This window comes from Mytilus edulis, chromosome 1, assembly GCF_963676685.1.
Source record: "Mytilus edulis chromosome 1, xbMytEdul2.2, whole genome shotgun sequence".
Classification (NCBI taxonomy): domain Eukaryota; kingdom Metazoa; phylum Mollusca; class Bivalvia; order Mytilida; family Mytilidae; genus Mytilus; species Mytilus edulis.
Genome location: NC_092344.1, coordinates 3,988,457 through 4,013,996, shown reverse-complemented (window position 1 = coordinate 4,013,996; position 25,540 = coordinate 3,988,457). Strand labels below are relative to the sequence as shown.

The 25,540-nt window shown below is 32.1% G+C and overlaps 1 protein-coding gene across 1 annotated transcript; it reads right to left on the bottom strand.

The window, feature by feature from the left end:
• Positions 1 to 9,135: 9,135 nt before the first annotated feature.
• On the bottom strand, positions 9,136 to 23,773 carry LOC139506348 (cysteine-rich secretory protein 2-like). The gene is made up of 9 exons (XM_071295445.1): positions 23,707 to 23,773; positions 21,346 to 21,488; positions 20,403 to 20,618; positions 18,998 to 19,095; positions 18,489 to 18,574; positions 15,149 to 15,178; positions 13,048 to 13,149; positions 10,461 to 10,592; positions 9,136 to 9,936 (listed from the first exon to the last, which is right to left on the bottom strand). The coding sequence occupies exons 1-9, from the start codon at positions 23,771 to 23,773 to the stop codon at positions 9,920 to 9,922; spliced, it is 891 nt and encodes a 296-aa protein (XP_071151546.1). The 3' UTR covers positions 9,136 to 9,919.
• Between the last annotated feature and the right edge of the window lie 1,767 nt (positions 23,774 to 25,540).

The following is a 25,540-nucleotide window of genomic DNA, read 5'->3' as shown; positions in this document are numbered from 1 at the left end:
GAGTAACAGATGAAACCAACCAATAACAATTAATGTAGTATGTACCAATGAGCGTACTAACACAGAAAAACATTAACTAGCAACTTTTTCTCAGTGACATATACAGTACGAATCAAACAAAGCAAAAGAGTCCAGTAAGATATTTTCCCTTGTAGTCGTTATGACGAATTATTTATGGATTTTAAAAATCACTGGAGGGAAAAAGCACTTGAAAAATCATCTGACGTTAAGGTTCAAGAACACGGATCCGGGAAGTGATTAATTTTGCTAAAATAAAATTGGCTAATTTCCCGGATACTTTTGTTCATTTATCGAGAGAGATAAAACTGAGGAACACACCCAAATTCAAAGGAACTAAAAAAAATATCGATTTCAGAAACCAAATTAATCGTCTGATCTTTTGATTTATCAATTTTTATTACCAGTTGTGATGTTTTGGGTAAATGTTGATTTGCATTGGTGACCAGAAGACATTTCGATGCACAAAGTATCGATCCTTTTTAAGTTCTTGTGATTATTTGGGTTTTAGTTTTGTCATTGACTTGTATCTTCTGATCAGAATGACAATATTTTAGGGTTTTATCAAATGCAACTATAAAGGTCATATATTTCTGAATATTTCAACCCAACTTTTTTTACCTTATTTCATGTTGGTCGATTTTACGCTTTAATGAACACGGTCAACCAATTTTGGTTTACCAATTAGATTCCCTTAGAGATCACATCTGTCTTTCTTTTTGAGTGTGGAAACCCAAATTAAATATGTTGTCTGGAATTACACCTGAAGCATTACAAGTTAAAACGTAAAGCTAATACATATCTGCTATTGACGAAGGTATTGTCTAACAGAAGATCTACAATAATGGAAGTCAATTTGAGGAAATGAATTTATATGGTTTCTGATTCTATCTTTAGACTTCTAATACTTTCCTTTTAACATGTCTTCCTCTTTTGATCTCAAACTGTGGAGACTTATAAAAAAACCACTGAATCCTACAGCCACCTTTATCTAGAGTTCTAAGAAAAAACTAGAAAAAAAAACATAAAAGTTCTAACAATCGCTTTCCTTTCAGTTTCTGATACATTTTTACTACATTTAATTCCACATCCACCTGCATTACAGTCCTTCGTTCCTATCCCAACTTCTTTCTTTTGCTGTGTATTAACGTCACCAGTGTCTGAGCAGAAAATTGATGAACCAGGGGTATGTCAAAGAACGTCTCGTCCTTTTTCTAAAAAAGTTCATCGGAAGATACCCAGAACTTGTTGATAAATATTCCGTATCAACTTCACAAATAATACAAGATGGTCTTGAAGTATAGATTTTGCGTACTGACGTTTGTTATCATCTTAATTACGTATTATAGTATTCTTTTATATGTCTTTTTTAGATATTCATTTGAAGTGACTCTGTGGTTACGTAAAACCACATACTTTGAACGGCAAAATTATTTCATTTATTGATATTACTTTTACTTAAGGATCTTGACTAAACTATTTTATTCAATAAGACTACTTTCTCTGTTTAGTCTGTTTTTTATGATATACATTTGACGTGAAACTGTACTTATGTATCCCGTCATACTTTGAACCACACCATTATTTTATTTATTATTATTACTTTTACTGTTAAATCTGGTTTTTGTTATATCTACTTTACGTGAGTCTGCATTTATGTATGCCGTCATACGACAAAATTATTTTTATGTCTACCTGTGCGAATTTCAAACGCGCAATTTTACACCAGTAATGAAAACCTTCTATCATTTATGGGTAGACTTTACATAGATAAATTCAGCCGTATTTGACGTGAAACTGTACTTATGTGTCCCGTCATACTTCGAACCACACCATTATTTTATTTATTATTTTTACTGTAAGTCTGTTTTTTGTTATATCTACTTTACGTGAGTCTGCATTTATGTATGCCGTCATACGACAAAATTATTTTTATGTCTACCTGTGCGAATTTCAAACGCGCAATTTTACACCAGTAATGAAAACCTTCTTTCATTTATGGGTAGACTTTACATAGATAAATTCAGCCGTATAAGAAAAGCAAAATGAGAATGTTAAATTTGATGTATGCCTTTTTGTGCTACTTTGTTACATTTGTTGTTTTATAGTGATATTAAGATGATAACACAATATTGACTGTTGTACCCCTATTTTTGACATTTTTACTCTTTGAGTATGTTTGTTTTGTTCATGCATCGTTGACAATGTAATGGAATTTGATGCGACTGTCATACAAGTGAGAGTTTTAGCTAGCTATAAAACCAGGTTCAATCCACCATTTTCTACATTAGAAAATGCCTGTACCAAGTCAGGAATATGACAGTTGTTATCCATTCGTTTGATGTGTTTGGACTTTTGATGTGTTTGGACTTTTGATTTTTCCTCGGAGTTCAGTATTTTTGTGTTTTTACTTTTTACCCCTAGTATTTGTATTATAAATACTAGACTGGCGTCCTCTTTTCCTAAGATTTGGTTTCAACAATTCCGATTGTCTTTTTCTTTTTCTACTTCTCATCGTTTCATCATTTCCATTTGTATCGCATCTTATTTCTTTTTTTTGTTCTTCTGCATTTTCTTCATTTGCTCCTCTGTTGTTTCTTCGTTCTGTTCCCCTGTTGTATTGTTACCTTTACCTTCACCTTGATGACTTCAGACTTCATCAATTTGTTCAATTGTATTACTTGAAACTATGGTTTTATTTTCATTAGGTAATGCTATTGCAGTACATAAAATGTTTTCAGCTGAATCACTTTAAAATGCATTAGAACATGTAAAAAGCTGAATCACTTTAAAATGCATTAGAACATGTAGAAAGCTGAATCACTTTAAAATTCATTAGAACATGTAGAACTGGTTGTGGATTCAGAATCTGTACATTTGCATAAACATGTTCAGAGTTGTGTTCTACTTTTAAATCAAAACTTCGGTTAATATGGAATCTGAATCTGTAAACTATTATAATATTATAATAGTGCAGTGTTCATCACAGTTTTAAATAATAGAAGCTAATTCTTCATCATTTTATTGATACTGCGTAAATTTCTTCAGAACTATTGTTATTATAATCCATTGTTACATATTAAATATTGATTCATATATGTGATAGAAAAGGTCTGTGTAATTAATATGTATCTCCATTTTAAAGTCCTCTTCATTCACAGATGAATCAAGACTAAGGTATATAAACGCAAGTGTTCAGTAACACTGATCACGAATTGATGTCACTTAAAAAAAAAAAAAAAAAAAATACCACAAATATCTAAAATTTCTACCTGTGGTGTACGAGAAACAATATCTTTGATTGTCTTTGGGTTTACTTTATTAAATTAGCCAGGTGTTGTCAGTTTATTTTCAATTCATGAGTTTGACTGTCCCTCTAGTATCTTTCGTCCCTGTTTTAGAGGTATAAGTTTTGAAGTTTATGACAGTGTGATACAACACAGTAATTCAGATTATCAAACTCTGAAAGTTCAAGAATTTTAAGATTTGGTAGGTATTGTAGAAAACTAGATATCGAAGTTCTGATTAAATTTAACCAGATGAATTTCCTTGCACAGCTTAAATTTGATATAAAACTATAATCTAACACAGAAAGACGGGATGTGTAAGTACAATATGCAATATTAACAACTCTGAAGGTCTTTGAGTGTCTTAATATGTAAGGTAAGTCTTCCTATTTTATTATTTGTGGCAAATAAAATTCAAATACCCTCTACAAGACGAGTGTTGAATTAATCAGGTGTTAAAATCTGTTACAAACTCTATTTACTTAAAGCATGAGATCTTTTAGATCTATGAAGAAAAATATCCTTACTAGAGGAATATCGGGTATGTCTAAGATTGACAGCAAATGACGGTTATCCCTGTATCATGCTCTATACTTTAATCTCTTTCTTAATTATCCGAAATATGTATATATCACTAAATTGATACATATCAAAACAGCAGTATTTTATTATTAAAATAATTGTAAGAAAAGAAGTTGAATTTAAAAGCTTAAACATAACTTACTTTTCTGTCATGGCATCACACTTTCTACACTTTTTTGGGATAGCATCAAACATTCTCCACTTTTCCGTCATTGCATCAAACTTTCACTATTTGCTAGCTTATGTCATGAGACCAAAATCCCAAAACTTGCATTGGATGATACATACATGTAGATCAGCATAACTTTTTCAAACATTAAATATGTTGAGATAGATCATTCTAGTAGTACTTGAAAGGCAATTAGAGAGATAGACGTAAAGGGGGATAGATCATTGCACAAGGATGCCACTAGTACCCATAGGTCAATTTTTGAAAAAAAATAAGGACATACAGCACTATATTAAATATTCCAAAGACGATTTATCAGTAAACCTGAAAACGAGCTAAAATTTCTTTTACATTCATTGCTGATCAACATCGTTACTATCAAATTCATGTATTTGGTTTTGATGTTATATTTGTTATTCTCGTGGGATTTTGTCTGATGCTTCCGTTTCTGTGTGTGTTACACTGTAGTTTTGTGTCGTTGTTCTCCTCTTATATTTAATGCGTTTCCCTCAGTTTTAGTTTGTTACCCTGATTTTGTTTTTTTTTCCATGGATTTATAAGTTTGAACAGCGGTATACTACTGTTGCCTTTCTTTATCTATCCTTACAAAACATACAATAAAGCTGATAAAAAATATCCTTGTCTGATTCCCCTTGAAGTTGTGAAATATTCTGATACCCACCCATTATTTATGACACATGTTTGAAAGTATGGATACATAGTTTAAACCTATTTAATAAACGATTCATTGAAATCAAAATGTTTCGAAGTTCTTATTATACCATTCCTTTCTCACAAATTGAATGTTTTTGTAAAAGATAAAAAAAAATCAGTTGTCCGTTGTTTTTTTCTTCTTCTGAGTAGTTGTCTCAGATTAAACCCAAGTAAACTGTTGTTAGCAAAACCGTTTTGATACTCATTTACACATTTTTGGAAGTACATTTATAAACGTAAAGCAAGAACATACAACAAACTTATACAAATTTTACAACTAGCATCATTTTGTTTTGCGAATAGGAGATATAACAGTTTTTTTCAAATAACATGTTAAAGCTTTTTTAGCGATTGAAGCTTAAGTGGGAACTTAAAATATTGGAATATTATTTGTTTGTTTGTCTTTAATGTTTTTAGTCATAGCGTTGTCAGTTTTTTTTTTTACGATCAATGAGTTTGACTCAATAAAAATATAACTAACAAAAACACACAGTCGCCATGGCAGTTTACTTATACATTCTAACAACAAAAGGAAATATGGAATAAATCTGTGAGTACTTGCAGTAACTTACAGCTAGTATAAGCCAATTAAAATTTAAAAAAAACCATGCATTTTAGACTAAAAAAGCAATCAGTACACATCCGATGGATTTAGTGTTAAGACGTCATAAACGGTCAGAGGAAAAAATATGACCTTGCACACTGTCAACCTAAAGGTATGGACGTTAGTAGAGCCATGTATGTGCATATGGATATAAAAAAATTAGTTTGATTTTAGATCATTATATAATAATACCAATAAAAACATTATTAAAAAATCCAATGACAGTGTTGCATATTGGTAACTTTTTGTTGTAAGTTTATTTAAAGGATCGATTAGTTTACCCGGATCGTATCTAATTTTCCGGTTTCGGTCAACATTATCGCCGTAAAAAAAGGATCTCTTATGACGTTTGCACTAAGTTTGCTTAAGTAACAGCATAAATTCAAACCCAATACTTTATATCTAGGACAGAATTTAGTAAAGTTTTCAAGTAACTTTTGGTAAATAAATCAGTCTCCGTAATTTAGTAAAAAGTATATTGCGTTCATTGGATTACTCAAGCATGGAGAAGATCGGAGCCACTAGTGGCGTGCTGCTCACTGTTTAAATAGATATAGGAAGATGTGGTGTGAGTGCCAATGAGACAACTCTCCATACAAATAACAATTTAAAAAGTAAACCATTATAGGTTAAAGTACGGCCTTCAACACGGAGCCTTGGCTCACACCGAACAACAAGCTATAAAGGGCCCCAAAATTACTAGTGTAAAACCATTCAAACGGGAAAACCAACGGTCTAATCTATATAAACAAAACGAGAAACGAGAAACACGTATATATTACATAAACAAACGACAACTACTGTACATCAGATTCCTGACTTAGGACAGGTGCAAACAATTGCAGAGGGATTAAACGTTTTAATGGATCCAAACCTTCTCCCTTTTTCTGAAACAATAGCATAACATCACAACAAAGAAAAACATACGATAAAATATCAATTGGCAGACTTAACTCAATCAAAAAACGTATGATTAAACAATAAACGAATAAATTTGATCTGCGATATCTGAATACAAATGCACAGTTAATTAAATATTAGAGACAAACATTCATGACCAAAAAGCTAACAAACAAATTCAAACACCGGACATGACTGAGAAATATTTAACCAATCAATGTTCACTTTAGAAAAAAACCGTTTTTTTTTATAATCTTGAAGTTTATACAAATGCTGTAAGAATAAGTGAAAAATTGAAGATATTACAAATAATAAAAGCTGGTGTACAGACAAGATCCATATAAATACAAAATAACAAAAAAGCATTATAAACAGTATCAACAGGTCGAATTAACAAGAAAATACGATTTGAGAGTACTCGCAGTTACTGACAGCTAGTTAAAAGCCAACACAAATTAATAATAAAAAATCATGCATCAGAGACTAAAATCGACTAAAACACATCACAGGGATTTAGTATTTTAACGTCATTAATAGTCAAAGAAGACATGACTTGTGCAATGCCAAAAATAAATGTATCGACAGGTAGTAGTATAGTGAAGAGCGACTTCTATAGAAATAAAAGTTAACGTGTCTGTGTCTCTATACATCTCGCCTCAAAAGATAATGAAATTTAGTTATGTTTTAATTTGCTAATGACAATATCAATATTAGTGCCAATGTGAACTATATTCAGAGATCTTATTACAATATTGGTACGATAACCCTTACTTATAAGTTTGTTTAAAGGTTCGATGAGTTTACAAGGATCACATAGTGATTTCCTCGCTTCAAGTACAATATTACCATAAAATTTAGGATGTGAAATACCATTTTTAATAAGCTTTCCACAGGTATAGCCAAATGTACTAATCAAATCTTTGTATCTATGAAAGAATTTAGTAAAAGTTTTATGTAATTTATGGTATCGAAATCCCTGACACAAAAATTTACCAGTGATGCATTGATTACGTTCGTTAAAATCTATGACATCAGAACACACACGGGCAAACCGAACGAGTTGCGATATATAAACACCGTATGATGGAGCCAAAGGCACATCGCCGTCTAAAAATGGAAAATTAACAATAGGAAATGAAAAATCGTCTCTTTTGTCGTAAATTTTAGTGTGAAGTTTCCCGTTTGAAATTGAAATGTCTAAATCTAGAAAAGGACAACTGCTGCTGTTTATGTTAGATTTAGTTAAAGTAAGTTCGTTTGGGTAAATTTCTAAAGTATATTTAGAGAACTCTGGATTATTCAACGAAAAAATATCATCCAGATAACGGTAGGTATTTTTGAATGTATCAACCAAATGTAACAATGATGGGTCTTTACTGAGTTTGGTCATAAACTGAGATTCATAGCAATATAGAAATAAATCTGATATTAAAGGGGCACAGTTGGTGCCCATAGGAATACCTACTACCTGACGATACACTTTATCGCCGAAACGTACATAAATGTTATCAAGCAGAAAGTTTAAAGCTTCAATCATATCCTCACATTTCCAGTAAGTGTATCTAGCATACTTTCCTTTTTCGTTACAGAAAAAGGCCTTAAACGAGTTACAGCAAATAAAATTACAATGAGATTTTTCGAAAGACCATTTTATCAAATACAAAAATCTTTTTCTTTATAAGATTGTGTGGAAGTGTAGTGTACAGAGTAGAAAAATCATAACTGTCAACAGAATTGTAAGGACCACTGAAAGCATGTATTTTATCTAAAACCTCTAAAGAATTTTTAACACTCCAAAAATAATTAATACCATTATTTTCATAAGCTTTATTACAAAAGTTAATAACCAGTTCTTTGATAGTAGTAAGGGAGGTGGTTAGAAGCACTGATAGATTAGTAGTAGAACACTTACTGGAAGCGGAGATGAAACGGAATTTAAATGTTTTTTTGTGTAATTTCGGTAACCAGTACATGGTAGGAACTGCCTGTCTTGTCTTATCTGATCCTATTTCTGATCTTTTTTACAATCCGATGGAGTTGTCAGTCCTTTATTCGACTTCAGATTCAGATTGCTACCATACTTTATTTGTATAGCGTATTTACAGAATGTATCTTATATTCTTTTGATTTATGCATTTGTAAATCTGCATAAGTTATATGTAAATTTAATATTGATTTTCTTGGAACACATTATTCTAAAATCATTGTTTGCTTAATACAGGTAATGTTCTTCTCATATATTTAATGATATAATACTAAACCCTTAAGGGATGGATTGTGCTTGGTTTTCGTATGATGAAGACATAATCTATCAATCAGTTCAATTTGGGTCTGGAGCTGGTATGTCCGTAACTGCTAGTAGTCCTTTTTAATTTATGTATCAGTCATTTTGTTTAGTTTCTTTTGTTACCTATTCTGACATCGGACTCGGACTGTTTTTGAACTGAGTTTTATTTACTGCGCGTATTATTGTGTGTTTGTTTTTCTACACTGGTTAGAGGTATAAGGGGATGGATGATGTTTCCCCCGCCGCATTATTGCGCCTGTCAGGAGCCTCTGGCCATTGTTTGACTTGTGTGATTTTTAATTTTAGTTCCTGGTATATAAGTCGGAGTTTAGTCAATTTAAAACACTGAACTAGTATATATTTAGTTTAAGGACCAGCTTAATAACGCCTCCTGGTGCAGAAGTTTCTCTCTGCATTGAAGAACCATTTTTGGCCTGCGGCTATTGTCTCTCTTTGGTCGGGTTGTTGTCTCTTTAACAACTTCCCTATTTTCATGTCAATTTTAATGTCATGGTTTTTTTTTAGTATTGAAAGGCCCAAAAACAACTGAGAAATGAGGCGAAATAGATTTAATTCTTCTTGTTGTTATCACTGATACAGAACAAAACAAAACATTTCATAGTATTCACAGGATAACAAATTGACTTGGCGTGTTTTCATAAAAACATTGAGCATGAAAACAGTGAATCAAACAAAAGTATCTTTTAATTAAAAAAATACAATATAAAATACTGCATGCTTTATATACATCGTAGCAAATAGGCACCACACATACTCAACATTTTTCTCATTCATTTTCTGCTAGGCGTAAACATAAACAAATTGTCAACAGGCCTCTATTAATTATCAAATCACACGATAGGTATGCCTATAGAAAGACAATTTAACTTTATTTAGGGACTAGTTTGCTTAACAGAACTGAATACATAAATTGATGGGTTACCAAACCAACAAACAATTTCGAAAATATGTTCAAATTTGCTAAACATGTATTTTAACGTAAAAAACTACGTTTAAAGTAGTAATATTTCTTGTGAAATAAATTAATAGTGTGGTTGCGTGATAATAGCATAAGAAAAACGACACAAACAAAATAGGATAATAAAGTGTTTAAGGTCAAGAAAATATGGTGGGCCTAACAATGGATGATACATAAATTTCCAACAATGTTCTTTACAAAAGTGAGTTCGGATAACATTTTACACATGATGTTTTAATATATAATGTTAACTGTACCAAAAACACTCTAATATGAAGTATCGTTGTAAAGTAACTATTTTTCCTTTATTGATGGTTTGTGCATTACAGAAATGATTAAAAGACGAAGAAGTTCTTTCACTCTCATCACCCCTGGTAGTCTATTCCGGTGCTTTGTCTGCAAAAGTTTAATTACATTTGTTACACAAATTATGATTTAACAGTAAAGAACATGGATTTCAGTCTTCAACGGTAAACGTCTAAAATGTCTGGATAATAAAGAACTGTCCTGTGCAGTCAATTTTCAGATGCATACACCTTTCTTGCATTCAATTGAAAAATCATTTATGATGTTATTTTCTGTCATAACGTTACAGGTTCCAATTTTAATGCATTCCTTTAATGATAACATAGAAGCAAATCTAAGATTTACTACTACAATGTATATAAGGCCAAAATTTTTGTTTTGGTTTAAAATGCTTTGTGACTGGGCAGGCTAATGTTGTTGTTTATGATAAGAGCGCCAATAATGATTTTTTTGTAGAGAAAACGCGTGTCTGAAGGACTTAATTATTAACCTGGTATTAATGATGATTTGTTATGCCAAATAAACTATTGGTGTTTAAGCGTTCAACTGAAAACAAGTCTTTTTCTCTAAACGAAAATATTTGCAATTATTAGAACGTAATTAAAAAAACTTACTACACACACACTGTTCTGGACAGAATTCAGCCAGCATATCTCGTTCATCTTGATCATCTGATAAGCAGTTTTCTGGGGTAACAGACCCACATATATCATAATCTAAGTACTGTTCTGGGTTCTGGCAAGGCTCTGAAATATTTTTCATTTATCACAAAGACATTATTAGGCATCAGTTCGAGCGCCATAACGAGTTATTGACCGTTAAGGATAAACCGTTTCACAGATGAAATCGGATATGCTTCTTATGTCGTAACTACACTCCCGTTCCCTTTTCACGAATGTGACCTACTGAATTAGACTATTTACCGGGTTTTTAATAACATGAGCAACACGACGGATGCCACATGTGGAGCAGGATCTGCATACTCTTCCGGAGCACCTGAAATCACCCCCAGTTTTTGGTGGGGTTAGTGTTGCTTAGTCTTTAGTTTTCTATGTTTAGTTTTGTGTTCTATCATTTATACAAGAACACACCCGCGAAATCGCGGGGAAATAGAGCGTATGTAAAAATATAACCGGAGAATTCCAGGAGAGGTATCAAAATTCAAAGGTACTTGGGGACTGGGCACATTTTTCTTTTGCCCTCCCCCTTTTTTTAAAAGACCGATTTTTATTCTTTCTGTTTTTCTGTATACTATGAACATATTTTACTATATAAAACGGTCACTGATATATTAAAAGTCTATTGGAATTTATAGTAAATTATAGCAAATTTATACAATTTATTCATAGTATATATGTATGCAGTATACAGAAATATTTCAGTGACAGCCGTGGATAGAGCACTATTGGAATTGATAATATATATAAATATCAAATACACTTTACATGTATCTATAGTATATGTATGATCATAGTATACAGAAAAACGCAACAAATAATTGTCCCTAAGTTCATGTTCAAATTATGTTTAATTTCAAAACAGGCCTAAAGAGCAGTTGAAGTCTTTTATATTTCTCAAAAGGTCAGTCTGATGACGGAAACAATATATGGACGCCTATATTTTCGTTTTCCTCTCAAAATAACTCAAACTGAAACACTATAAGCAAGGATGCTAGAACACACCCGCGATTTTGGCATCCAGAGCGTGGTTGAAAACTATGTAAAGTGTTGTAGGATGAATTGTAAAAAAAAAATAATGACTGAAGAATTTCAGGAAAAGTAATAAAAGTTATAGGTACTTGGGGACAGGACAATTGTTTTTCAACCCCTTCTGCTTTTTTCCCAAAATTTCCATTTTCTTGTTTTCTACTTATTTCAATATGAACACACATAAATAAAGTGTGTTTGCTTTTTACTTTCAATTTTTAATTAATTAATCAATCAACGGCGGTCATTGATTTATTATATAGACTCTCTCTATGTAATATACTTAGTGACCCGATAAATTTTTGTAGAAGATTTTATGACTGAAGAATTTCAGAAAAGGTATCAAAAGTTATAGGTACTTTGGGACATGATAATTGTTAATTCTAACCCGGCACCTAATTTTTTCCTCCAAAACTCCTATATTTTTTGTCTCTATTGATTTCAATAATGTTAGCGTTTATTTGTATATTATGAACATACATTACTATGAATAAAGTGTATTTGCTTTTTATTATCAATCCATGATTGACATATTATAAAGACCCTCTCTATTTAATAAAATCAGTGACCGCCGTGGAAAGTAAACTTTAAAATGATAGCAGATAGCAAATTCACGTTAGTCATAGTCATTGGTATGTACAAAGTACAGAAAAAACGCAAACCGGATGTCTAGTCTGACTTAAAATATTGTCCAATGACGGGAAAATATCCGGACACAGTTTTTTTCGTTTTTCTCCAAAAATAACCCAAACTGAATAATCATAAGAATGGATGACAAATGCGACAATACATGGTACCTATAGGACACATAGGCATAATGATTAATTTATTGTGGAAGGAAGAGAAGCGACACAAAAAATGAGGTCTTCTCGTTTAATAGTATAGATGTTTGTCTTTTTCGTTGTTAGCAATGGCGTCGTCAGTTTATTTTTGATCTATGAGTTTGACAGTCCCTTTGGTATGCTTCGCCCCTCTTTTAAGTCGTATGAAATGTGTTACCACTTAAAGTATTATAATTTATGTATCCAGAAGGATCACTTCAGGTCGTTTTCCGACCGTCAGTTAACCCCTGCCTAAAGTTGGTCGTACGTTCGGCAGTGCGAGTTGTACAAGTCCGCAGCAACGTCCGGTCAGATTAGGATGTTACACCCAATGTCACGTGTAAAGAAAGCGTTACGATCTGTGCACATTAGGAACACTTGTTACAATACTTTGAGGGGTCCGGACTTGGCTTGCTACAAGACAAAAGTTCTGTCTCTATCCAATATACTACAATTTTCAGTGGTAGTCTAATATTTTGTCTCCATCCAATATACCTTCATTCTCTATTCATCGGGACGTCCTCTATTACAGGACCTACCTATTGTATTCATTGTTAATCTGCCCTTGTCATAAACATGCATAAAATATTTGCTACTGGACAGCAACCAACAATCAATTATATCAACCGTAACTAACTTTTAAAGGAAGTTAAGTTTTAAAAACGTCAGCTTACCATCACAGTTTGGGCCCATTCCATATTCACAGTTGCATGTACACGTTGTACTGTTCAGATTTCCAAAGCCAAGACCAGGTTTGACACACGATTTCCTACAATCTAAAAAGAATACTGAACTGAATGTGTGTACGATAACTTTTACTCTGGAAAGTGTTCGTTTACAAAATGTTTTCGATTATAAATTGAAATCGATGTTGTGGTTTCAGTCAATCATTCAACATTTTGTTCTCTATATAAAGTGTGTAACATTTCATCAAGTTAAGTGTATATATTTTTTGCATGCTTTTAACACAAATGAAAAGGATATATGGTATACTCATTAATGAGACTGCTACCTAAGGAAAACTATAACAGGTCATCTTAAGGGTAACACAAAATTCAATTTATAACAACCAAATAAATAAAGGAAAAACAAATATGTAAAAGACACGAACAACGACAACCACTTCACTTCATGCTCCTGACTTCGGAGAGAAACAAACAGAATATGGAGGAGTTAAACAAATTTATAAGGGTCCAACCCTTCCCTTACCTTGGACAGTCATATACAAGTACAACATAAGAAAAATCTATAAAAAGCAGTAGAAAAAGGATCAACTCATCAGATCAATACAAAAAAGAACAAGAATGTGCCTCATCCGCACTATCATTTTCTATGTTCAGTCGACCGTGGAAATGGGATAAAATTTCTAATTGCTCATTCAAATTAGTAAGATTATATCATAGGGAACATGTTTACTAAGTTTTAAGTTCATTGGACTTCAACTTCATCAAAAACGACCTCGACAAAAAACTTTAATCTGAAGCGGGACGAACGAACGGACGGACGCACAGACCAAAAACATAATGCCCATAAATGGGGCATTAAAATATAAAACATAAACACAGACCGGACTTGACTAGGCATTTAACCATTCCTCTTATCTAACCACAAATAAAATATGTTTCTGACAGCTAGTTCAATTTCAATAACTACCATAGCATACTAAAATATCAATCAGTACACATTCAACATACAATTGAATAAGACGTCTTTAACAGTCAGAGAAATCGTGACCTTGGGAAAAATTCTGTTTTTTGGAGATGTCCATGATTATGTTCTGTGGTTTTTATACTCTTTAATAGTCACCAATGGCGGCCTTGTGTTTACTGTTGTTTTTAATAATAAATATAGACGGTTCAGAAATATTATAAAACGACGTACGAAGTCACATATTTTATGGAAAGTCGTACATAGACATATAGTCACTGCCAATATTGTAGACAAGAACCTTGCAGTAAATACTTTTGAATAATGATTACCTGATTATAATAAACACAGTTGATGCTAAATAAATGACTATGTTTGCGTCCAGTGGCAAATTAAATGATAATTTTGGACGAGGACATGATAATACCTATAAATCACCGGGGACAAACACAAGGATGCCAAAATTAAATAAAGTGTTTATATAAAACTGTAAATATATGTCTACATGACCAAGGGGAGAGTGAATATTGTAAGAACAAGCTGGCACAAAAACGAACACTTTTTCGGTTTGTTCGGTAGAATCAAAGGGTGTCAAGCTAGGCTAAAGATACCAAAGGAGTTTTCAAAATTAATAGTCGAAAAAATACTATCAACGTAATGACAAAAAAAAAAAAAAATACCGAAAGACAACCAACAGTATACAATATAGAACTTGGAAACTTAAGTACATATCGAACAAACTGTTAAGATATACAAATATTTTACTTTGATATAAATAAATTCTTATATAACCGTTTTTTATATGTGAGAATGTGTAGTGGAAAAAAGAGTTTCCTATCCACATCATACTTATATTTCAAAGTATAAATTACCTAAGAGATGGAGAATCTAGTTGTTTAAATATTGGTAATGTAATTGATTGTAGTATTTTTCTATTTCCTTTGTAATAATAGAATAACACGAATTAAATAATTCTACCGAGGTTATTTTAGATTCTTGATTACTAGTATTAGTATTTTATGTTCTTATATAGCTTCAAACGGATAATCGTGATAAAACAAAAGAAAATTGTTTGTATTATTCTTCTTAGTATGACATGAATAATGTAAAGTACTTTCTATCACCTACCACAATTCTGATTTTGTGAACTGCAAGAAACTGAAATTGGAAAAATAAATCAATGTATAGTCATTTCATATTGGGTTGTAGCTTTAAGTAGATCTAATTTTCTATAATTTTATATTATGTATGAAATGTGCCAAGAGAAAATACATCTATTAAAATCCAATAAGGGAGAAATTGGATATACTAAATAGCATAAATGATTACCCGACTATAAGCAATGTGATAGGTAACATACATGTAAACAAGATGATTAGATGCGTTGTTGCAAAAAGCTTAACCTTTGCTTTTACAACAAAAACATATTACAATGTTACAAATGATTAAGAGTAGATAGCAATAGATAATCTGTAAAAATGTACTGGGTAAATAGATGTTTTAAAGTTAAAAAGACTCAACCATAGACCTTACTAAAATAAATAAGCACACAAGAAACATATGATATCCACGCTGACAAATCCTCAACCATCAGGTTTTGAAAAAAGAAACAAAAATTACCAAAGATCGTTTACTATCCAAATTTATAAGGTGAAATAAAAAACATACCGAACTCTGGAAAAATCAAAACATTCATTAAACAATTTCGAAATCTTTATAAATTTAATGCAGACTAAATGCGAAAATTTCAATGTTGTAAATTTATAACATTTTGCATTTCGATTTCAATCTGTTGATAGGGAAACCACATTTAAAACGACCTTGTTGTATTGACTTGAATTAAAATAGCATTCTTCTTTAAAGTAATTGAGTTCAAACGTATTTAGTACTTCTCTCTGGCAAAGGTGACCTTCAATGTATTTTTGCGATGTGGTGACTTGAACCTTACGACGTTATCTTATCTTCAGTGTTAACTTCAGAAAACTTTACTATGAGTGTTATACTTCTGGTCACATGCTATTTATTTAACCATTTATTTGACAGGGAAAAAACCAGTAGCGAGCAATTAAACCAGTAAATACATTTTGGTCATTTTGATAGAAACAGTTCTTGAAAGACTCAACAAAATATTACATAGTCATTTTCAGTCTTTCGATAAATTTTTAGACTTAACCACTCCGGTGTATTTATTAAGGTTTAAACAGTTCGCTTTGCAATTAATTAAGATCTAGTCAGTCTATGTTCAGACTGTTTAGGAACTGTTATTCACATGTACACATTCACAACAAACTTAATTATTTGAACAGCTTCTCAACAGTAAGCAAATTGTCTAAAGAGAATTGAATTTACCGCGGTCGTAAACCTAATAATTAACTGTTTATTTTGATATGAGCGTCACTGATGAGTCTTATGTAGACGAAACGCGCGTCTGGTGTACTAAATTATAACCCTGGTACCTCTGATAACTATTCACACCACTGGGTCGATGCCACTGCTGGTGGACGTTTCGTTCCCTAGGGTATCACCAGCCCAGTAGTCAACACTTCGGTGTTGACATGAATATCAATAATGTGGTCATTTTTATAAATTTCCTGTTTACAAAACTTTGAATTTTTCGAAAAACTGAGGATTTTCTTATCCCAGGCATAAATTCCCCTAGCGTATTTGGCACAACTTTTTGAAATTTTGGATCCTCAATGCTCTTCAACTTTGTATATTTATAAATATATTAATATGAGCGTCACTGATGAGTCTTATGTAGACGAAATGCTCGTCTGGCGTACTAAATTATAATCCTGGTACTTTTGATATCTACTTAGATATTTTAAATGTTGATAAGATCAAAATGACCGTCTAAGTCTCAAATTGAGAATGGAAATGGGGAATGTGCCAAAGAGACAACAACCCGACCATTGAAGAAAACAACAGCAGAAGGTCACCAACAGGTCTTCAATGTAGCGAGAAATTCCCGCACCCGGAGGCTTCTTCAGCTGGCCCCTAAACAAATATATACTAGTTCAGTGATAATGAACGCCATACTAATTTCCAAATTGTACACAAAAAAACTAAAATTAAAATAATACAAGACTAACAAAGGCCAGAGGCTCCTGACTTGGGACAGGCGCAAAAATGCGGAGGGGTTAAACATGTTTGTGAGATCTCAACCCTCCCCCTATACCTCTAGCCAATGTAGAAAAGTAAACGCATAACAATACGCACATTAAAATTCAGTTCAAGAGAAGTCCGAGTCTGAGACTGATGTCAGAAGATGTAACCAAAGAAAATAAACTAAATGACAATAATACATAAATAACAACAGACTACTAGCAGTTAACTGACATGCCAGCTCCAGACTTCAATTAAACTGACTGAAAGATTATTATTTCATCATATGAACATCAGGCACAATCCTTCCCGTTAGGGGTTTAGTATCATACCATCAAAACATATATGAGAAGAACATAACCCGTGTCATGCCAACAACTGGTTTTTAAATAAATGTGCAAAGACCCTATAAGTGAATCAATATTCACGCCAAAATATGCAATCTTTAATGACCTGACAACAGTATCGTAACTATATCCCTTCGTAATAAGTCTATTCAAAGGTTTTGTTAGTTTTTGAGGTGAATACTGACACCTTTGTGCTTTATAAAGAATATTTCGATAAAAAAAATGGATGTGAAATACCTGAACGTATAAGAAGTCTGCATGTTGAGCTATATTTACGAATGATGTCCTTATACCGAGGATAAAATTTAGTAAATGTTTTGACTAGTTTGTGATATCGAAAACCCTGGTGTAATAATTTTTCAGTAATACATAAATTTCTCTCGTTAAAATTTAAAACATTGTTACATACACGAGCGAATCGTACAAGTTGAGATATATAAACACTGTAAGATGGTGACAAGGGAAAGTCACCATCTAAAAATGGATAATTAACGATAGGAAATGAAAAATCACCTCTTTTATCATAAATTTTAGTATTCAGCTTTCCGTTAGTGATATAGATATCAAGATATTACATTTATTTACTAGTATAAGCAGTATTTGGAAAAGTAAAATTCCAACACATTCCAAATTGAACCTTTCAGAAACACTTCTTCGTGTTGTTTATTCTTTAGTTTTCTATGTTGTGTCATGTGTACTATTGTTTTTCTGTTTGTCTTTTTCATTTTTAGCCATGGCGTTGTCGGTTTGTTTTAGAATTATGAGTTTGACTGTCCTTTTGGTATCTTTCGTCCCTCTTTTCTCTTACGATATGAAAAAATGTTCCATGAATATGATACCAAGTTTGATATTTTGATAACCAATGCTAATATATTAAACTTATTTTAGGAGGTCAAACTATGTTGCCTCGGAAAAACGTAATTTTGCAGCAACTGTTTTACAATTCATTTCAAATTCATCACGATGAACCATCTCCGAGCTAGTCTTTTAGCATCAATTATAAGAATAATACATACCACATAGTCCACGTTCGCAAAAGGTTTCCTCTCCTCTACACTTTGAACAGGGTTGACCTAATTTATACGGCCTCATAATATCCTGCCTGAATAAAAACATACATTTCTTTATTGAAAACAATAGGTTGATATTTCAGTGACGTTTCGACTACGCCCTTATCAGAAAAATTAATTGGTATAACATATCAAATTAATGGATCAAAATTCCAAGATTACACTTGTTATTAAATGTCTTGAGAATTTTAACATAAGAGATATTACCCCGAGTATTATTGAACTTTGTAAAAAGACCAAACTTAGTGACTACAATTAATATCATTAAATGTCGAAGTGACTACAGACAACAAATCGAGGTCAAATAACATAAAAGGAACCAATTTTACTGCATCAAATGCGCATTTCGTCCGTTAATGTCTCATCAAATAATAAAAATCTATGATGCAGTCACGCAAATATCTGGTTATCTATTTCTGTATCTATACATCCTCTTTTGAAGTAAAAATACTTACCCGCCTTCATACTGACACATGAAAACAAATGTTTTAGTGTTATTTATAGGACACGTGATAGCACTGCAACCCACTTTTCTTTGCTTTGAATTCATAAGCTGAAAGAGAACATGTTAAAACACGTGTAAAAATTCTTTTAAGAAAATAAATGCCAAATAGTTCTAACGATGTTTATGATTTAAACTATTGTAGGTCGAAGGTAAGTGGAGTTTCATTGAGGGTTAGTTTGTCTCTACTGACAATTATATCTGTGACCATTTCTTGAGCATTTTATATGACTACACCACAAACTTATCGAAAGAACAGACATTTTGCAAATACTGATCTGCATCGCAATTTACGAGTTGGTTGAACGTTATCGAATAACCGTTTCACAGATGATATCGGATATGTTCTTTATGTCGTAACTACAATCCACTTCCCTTTTCACCACAACTGTGACCTAACGAATTAGACTATAAACCGGGTTTGTCATAATATGAGCAATACGACGGGTGCCACGTGTGGAGCAGGATCTGCGAACCCTTCCGGAGCACCTGAGATCACTCCCAGTTTTAGGTGGGGTTCGTGTTGCTTATTCTTTAGAGTTCTATGAACGTACTATTATTTGTCTGTTTATCTTTTCATTTTTTAGCCATGACGTTGTCAGTTTATTTTCGATCAATGAGTTTGACTTTATATGCTATCGTCCTGATATGCATACAATATTTGCCATCGGACACCAATACATATAAATTTGGCATTGACTGTCAAAAGCACTAATCAAGATCATCTGTAGAGCAGTTCGTCTGGCCCCTGTAGAACAGTGTTGGACAATTTTTTCGTTTGATTTTAAATACTTATTCAATTCACATTCTTTATAATTTTGTAAATTATATTTTTTTTTTTATTTGTTAATAAAATAATGTCGGATTATTGCGAATATTTTACCGAGTATATTTTGACATTGCTCAAGCTTAGCAAGTTCAATATTCATTCTACGAGGGATAATATTCATGCAACTGGTTTATTTTTGAAACTGATTTTGTCGTTTGCATAATGTGAAGCTATATATATGCATTAGTGCAATTTTCTTTTTAATTGCTTTATATATTTTTATTAATTTTTATTTGATCGCATTTTAACCATTTGATCTCAAAATTTCAATTTTGTATCAATAAAATACTAGAGTCACAATTTTAACAATCAGTTGGATAAGGTGATTTAAAAGAGGTAAATAAACGAGTTTTCTTACAAAGTATTTGGAACCAGTACAACTTAAGTTTTACATTTGTAAAAAAATGAATCAGTACGATTCTATAGATTTATAAACTGACCGTGCACGTTTTAAAGTAGTTTAGATACTAAATGCGTTATACACAGGTTATTGCAGACAGGAAACTATATAATAGAATAAATTGCTTACCGTCAAAAACCGCTTACAGTCGTTCAAAATCAAACAAGTTTTAAATTTCGGCAGGAAAGTCCGTATTTCAAAGAACCATGACCGAATTATATGTGAATAATTTCTTCGCAGTGAAGATCCAATATTTATTGAAATATCAGGAGATCTCGAGAGTGCGTTTAGTCTATCACATTGTAACATTCTGTTCGACCTTTCCTGTAACTCAAAACTCCATTCCTGAAGAAATATTATAACAGATATGTATGTTAGCAATTTTGTAAGCAGATCTCAATATCTTAAATATCGATAATTTTTTTGTATATTCCAAATGATACAATTCTGATAAGAAATTAAATCATTTTATCAAGTAAAATATAGATTCATTTATTACTAGTATTTGAATGTCTATGTTTTACTTTTGGTAAGTTGGTTAATAATTTGTGCTTGCTATAAAATCAAGTTAAACGACTTTATTAATAACAATTAAAATAATGAATCGTCGATGCTCTGACATTATTTATGAAGAATAAGCCTTTTTTGGGGGTATATTGCAGTCTAAGGAATGATACAACGAAAGAAGTCTGATGATAAGTTTGATAATATTACTTCATTTGATATTCTGGGTATCATTGCTAACGAGAAATACAATTGGTCTAATCAAGAACGCATTAGACATCTATGTTATTTCCATGGTCTAATAATCTGTTGTTGACGTTGTGTAAAAGTCAAACATATTTTGTAAAAGTAATGAACCAAGAACCTAACAGTAAATGTGAATTATTTGAGAAGGGTTCTTAAATATAGATTTCTATTGTCCATTCTTAGAAGCGCAGTGCTTTCTGCACGCTAACGAAACAATGCACTTAGTTGCTTTTTATTTGCAAAAATATAATCGGCAATTTTCATAAATAAATTTGAACTTAATTTTACTAACGTTTCAGATTTAAAATAAAAGTAAAATTACCAATTTTTTCATGTCTGCTACAAACACATTGTATGCTCCATTGGCAAACAAGCGTCTGTATAAATTGTGTGTCGTTAAAATTTTATTTATCTCATTTGGATTTAGAGCTGCTTCATTTTGTGATGTGATCAGAAGAAAAATTCCTGAAACAAAACAGAAAAAGTAAGGTCAATTTGATCCCTATTTTGTAAACCACAATATATATATTATAAACAGTGACAATTGGAATCAGAGAAAAACAAACACATTACAAAATGAAAAATGGAGTATACCTCGGTAAAATAGATTAAACACTTGTATAATGAGCTTTGGGAGACGATGATAGTGTCACTTAAAAACAGGAAATATACTTCGTTTGTAATTAGATTTACTTTCCAGTTATCGGATAGCGTGATTTTTTTAAAACACGGGCAAGATGTCATATATAAAACACAGACCGGACGTGACACGCTCCTTTCATCTCTCTTGTAGTACAAAAACACAGACCGGACGTGGCAAGCTCCTTTCATCTCTCTTGTAGTACAAAAACACAGACCGGACGTGACAAGCTCCTTTCATCTCTCTTGAAGTAACAGTAGGGGATTACATCTAACAAAAACACAGACCGGACGTGGCAAACTCCTTTCATCTCATTTGTTGTACAAAAACACAGACCGGACGTGGCAAGCTCCTTCCATCTCTCTTGTAGTACAAAAACACAGACCGGACGTGGCAAGCTCCTTTCATCTCTCTTGTAGTACAAAAACATAGACCGAACGTGGCAAGCGCCTTTCATCTCTCTTGTAGTACAAAAACACAGACTGGACGTGGTAAGCTCCTTTCATCTCTCTTGTAGTACAAAAACACAGACCGGACGTGGCAAGCTCCTTTCATCTCTCTTGTAGTACAAAAACACAGACCGGACGTGACAATCTCCTTTCATCCCTCTTGTAGAAACAGTAGGGGATTACATCTAACAAAAACACAGACCGGACGTGGCAAGCTCCTTTCATCTCTCTTGTAGTAACAGTAGGGGATTACATCTAACAAAAACACAGACCGGACGTGGCAAGCTCCTTTTATCTCTTTTGTAGTAACGGTAGGGGATTACATCTAACAAAAACACAGACCGGACGTGACAAGCTCCTTTCATCTCTCTTGTAGTAACAGTAGGGGATTTTTTCTCAGATTTTTCATTTGTTTAGACTTTAAGTTTGTTACTTTTTTTTATTGAAAAACGTGAAATAACAAAAGTACTGAACTCTGAGGAAAATTCTAAACGAATAGTATTTAAGCAAACGACAAAAGCGAAACACACTCAAACACATTAATCAAAAGGATAACAACGATAATATTCCTGACTTGGTACAGGCATTTTCTTATGTAAAAAAATAATAATACATACCAACTAATCTAACCAACGTTCTTAGTAAAAGTATGTATTGTTCAAGTAATGTAAATAACCATAACAAACTTTTACACAGATCAACAATGAGCTTACGTATAAACTACGTGTCCTACATACCCTGTTTAATGGATTTGTGCAAAATATGAAACTATGAAAAAAAATTAGAGACAAACAAATAATGTAAAACTGTAATTGACACCAGAGTGAAAAAAAGAGCGTATGAACAGAATACAAAGAACAATGAAATAATGCAAAAATAACTCAATAAAGTAACATACATTAAATTTTGTTCAACATATTAACTGATAATTTGCGATCTTGATTTCCATTCTGCCTTTTAATAGTTACAAACAAAAAGCATAAAAACTAAATAAAACGTCGTGGTTATTTTTTAAATTATTATCTCTGTCGGAAATGGAGACTTGATTGTTTTTAAACCTTCATATTATGTTAAATTAATTGATCTGATAATCTAAGATACTGGACTGAGAAATGATTAAATTATTAACTTGTAACTGACAGTAATTAATTAAATAAAATTGTAAAAAAAAACAATATAAAAAGTTCGATGGAAATAGAACAAACATGTATTTATCGGTGGCATTTTAATGGGAATTCAAGACAGAAACAATTTTTTTTCCGGACAATAATGTATGCTGACGGGATGATTTGTGTATATTGTGAGTTGTTTTTTTAAGAATTTCTTATCCTGTTATCCTAATATAATATCGAGAATCTCTGCACAATTCCAGTTTTTTTTTAGAGTAAATAGTTTGTGTTCTACACATAGTTGAAGTTAAATTATTTAGACTTTTGTATTATTTCTAATCATGTTAATTTTCCTTGATTCATTTGATTTTATTAACGTGAATTAATTACAGTTTGTCGAACATTTGATTTGCATCAACTGTGCATAAATTGAAACCCTATTTACGTTTTGAACAACAATGCGTATGAAATATAATATTTCTTACCTATGATATAGATAGACTTTTTAAAATGTTTGCTTGGTACATAATCCAAGGAACTGTAATCAGTCATGGTGATGGTGGATCATTAATACTTACAAGGCTTTATATACACTCTTTATGTATGTAGGAGGAAACAGGATTTAAGTCTGGATTGTCTTTCAGTAAAAGTATAGAACTTAAATCTAATGATCTCATTTACAAATGTAACCGATGGTCAACATATTCTATTTAGTTATGTTATTTTTATTTTTCATTCATGATTTAAAAACCTAAAAACGAATTATGACAAACCACACATTTAAAAAGTTTCATTTATAATTTGTGGGTTATAAGTAACACTTCTACATTTAACCTAAGAAATAATTTACTTTCGGCATATAGATTACTATCCTCATTAAAAATATATTGACCACAATAATAAATTGTTGATCCGGCTTATTGGCTCGTTATTAAACCTCCTTTTGTCAGATGTCACAGTAGACTTTTACTAGTACAAAAGTGGGGTGAAAGATACCCGAGGGACATTCAAACTATAAATCGAAAATATTCTTTTATTATTGTGTCTATAGAACGCAGAAATAGGTGTCATATCGTTTTGAAAACAAAGTTCTCTGTTTCTCTTGGATTTGGACAAGAAAGTCAAAATGGTAGCGTTTTTTTTATGGTAAATCATTTTGATGTAAGAAAAAAAGTTTAAGACATCAATACAGGACAATGTGCACTACTTACATCAACAGCAAGTACGCTAGACTATCTGTTTATCCTTCCGGAGCACCTGTGATAACCCCCAGTTTTTGATGCGGTTCGTGTTGTTTCGTCTTTAATTTTCTATATTGTTTACTTTGTACTATAATTTTTGTTTGTCCCTTTTAGCCATGGCTTGGTCAGTTTATTTTCGATCTATGAGTTTGATTGTCCCTCTGGTATCCATCGCCCTCTTTAGCAATTTTCTAAAATTGTCCTTTGATCATACACTAATTTAACATTAGATATCAAAGGGACATACCGTAATACTCGAACTATTAGGGAATTCGGTCAAGTTACAGTGCAGCAACGTCACGTTTACGTGTACAACCACGTACATTTATAAATGAAATGCACGTGACGTCATACACACATCGAACAACTCTTCAGAACTCATTTAACACGAAATATTTAGATTAAATATTTTGTGTTATTTCATATTACAAACAGGGGCAAAACACACAATTAAAGACTGCCGATAAAGAATAATGTCTTTTTTTTTATGATTGACTTATTAGCTAAAATTGCGGCTCACTGTATGCATTATGCTATATTTGTTAACAATATTAATGTTGTTGTTTTTTCATTCTATTGAGGAAATTGCAATAATTGTCTTTTTTTTTAAATAGACAGCTATCTTTTTTCTGCAGAACCAAATTAAAGCTGATCAATCAGTCATTCATATAAGTTCCTGTGTCTTGCAATGTTCTTCCACAGTTCCGTAATTTGCACGCGATATCGTGCAAATTGTTATCCAACTCGTTAATAGACATTGACGAAAAGTGTCATAAAACAGGAAGAGAATGCGCGGACACGGAATAGTGCAACATTTCAAGTCGAATCAAAATCATAATAAGAAAGTTGAGTTATGTCACGAATAATCCAATGTTCAGTGTGTGATTTAAAATAAACATGCAGTTTTTGACTGGGTTTCAAAGACAAACACAATGAAATATTCTCATATTACGTTGAAAATAAAGGCAACAGTAGTATACCGCTGTTCGAAATTCATAAATCGATTGAGAAAAAAACAAATCCGGGTTACAAACTTAAACTGAGGGAAACGCATCAAATATAAGAAGAGAATTACGAC

Coding starts and splice junctions, on each gene's coding strand:
- LOC139506348 (XM_071295445.1), bottom strand. CDS start 23,773: ATGACTGATTACAGTTCCTTGGATTATGTACCAAGCAAACATTTTAAA. Junction 21,489..23,706: donor AAAGTCTATCTATATCATAG/GTAAGAAATATT, acceptor GTTTTGTTTCAG/GAATTTTTCTTCTGATCACA. Junction 20,619..21,345: donor TAGCAGACATGAAAAAATTG/GTAATTTTACTT, acceptor ATATTTCTTCAG/GAATGGAGTTTTGAGTTACA.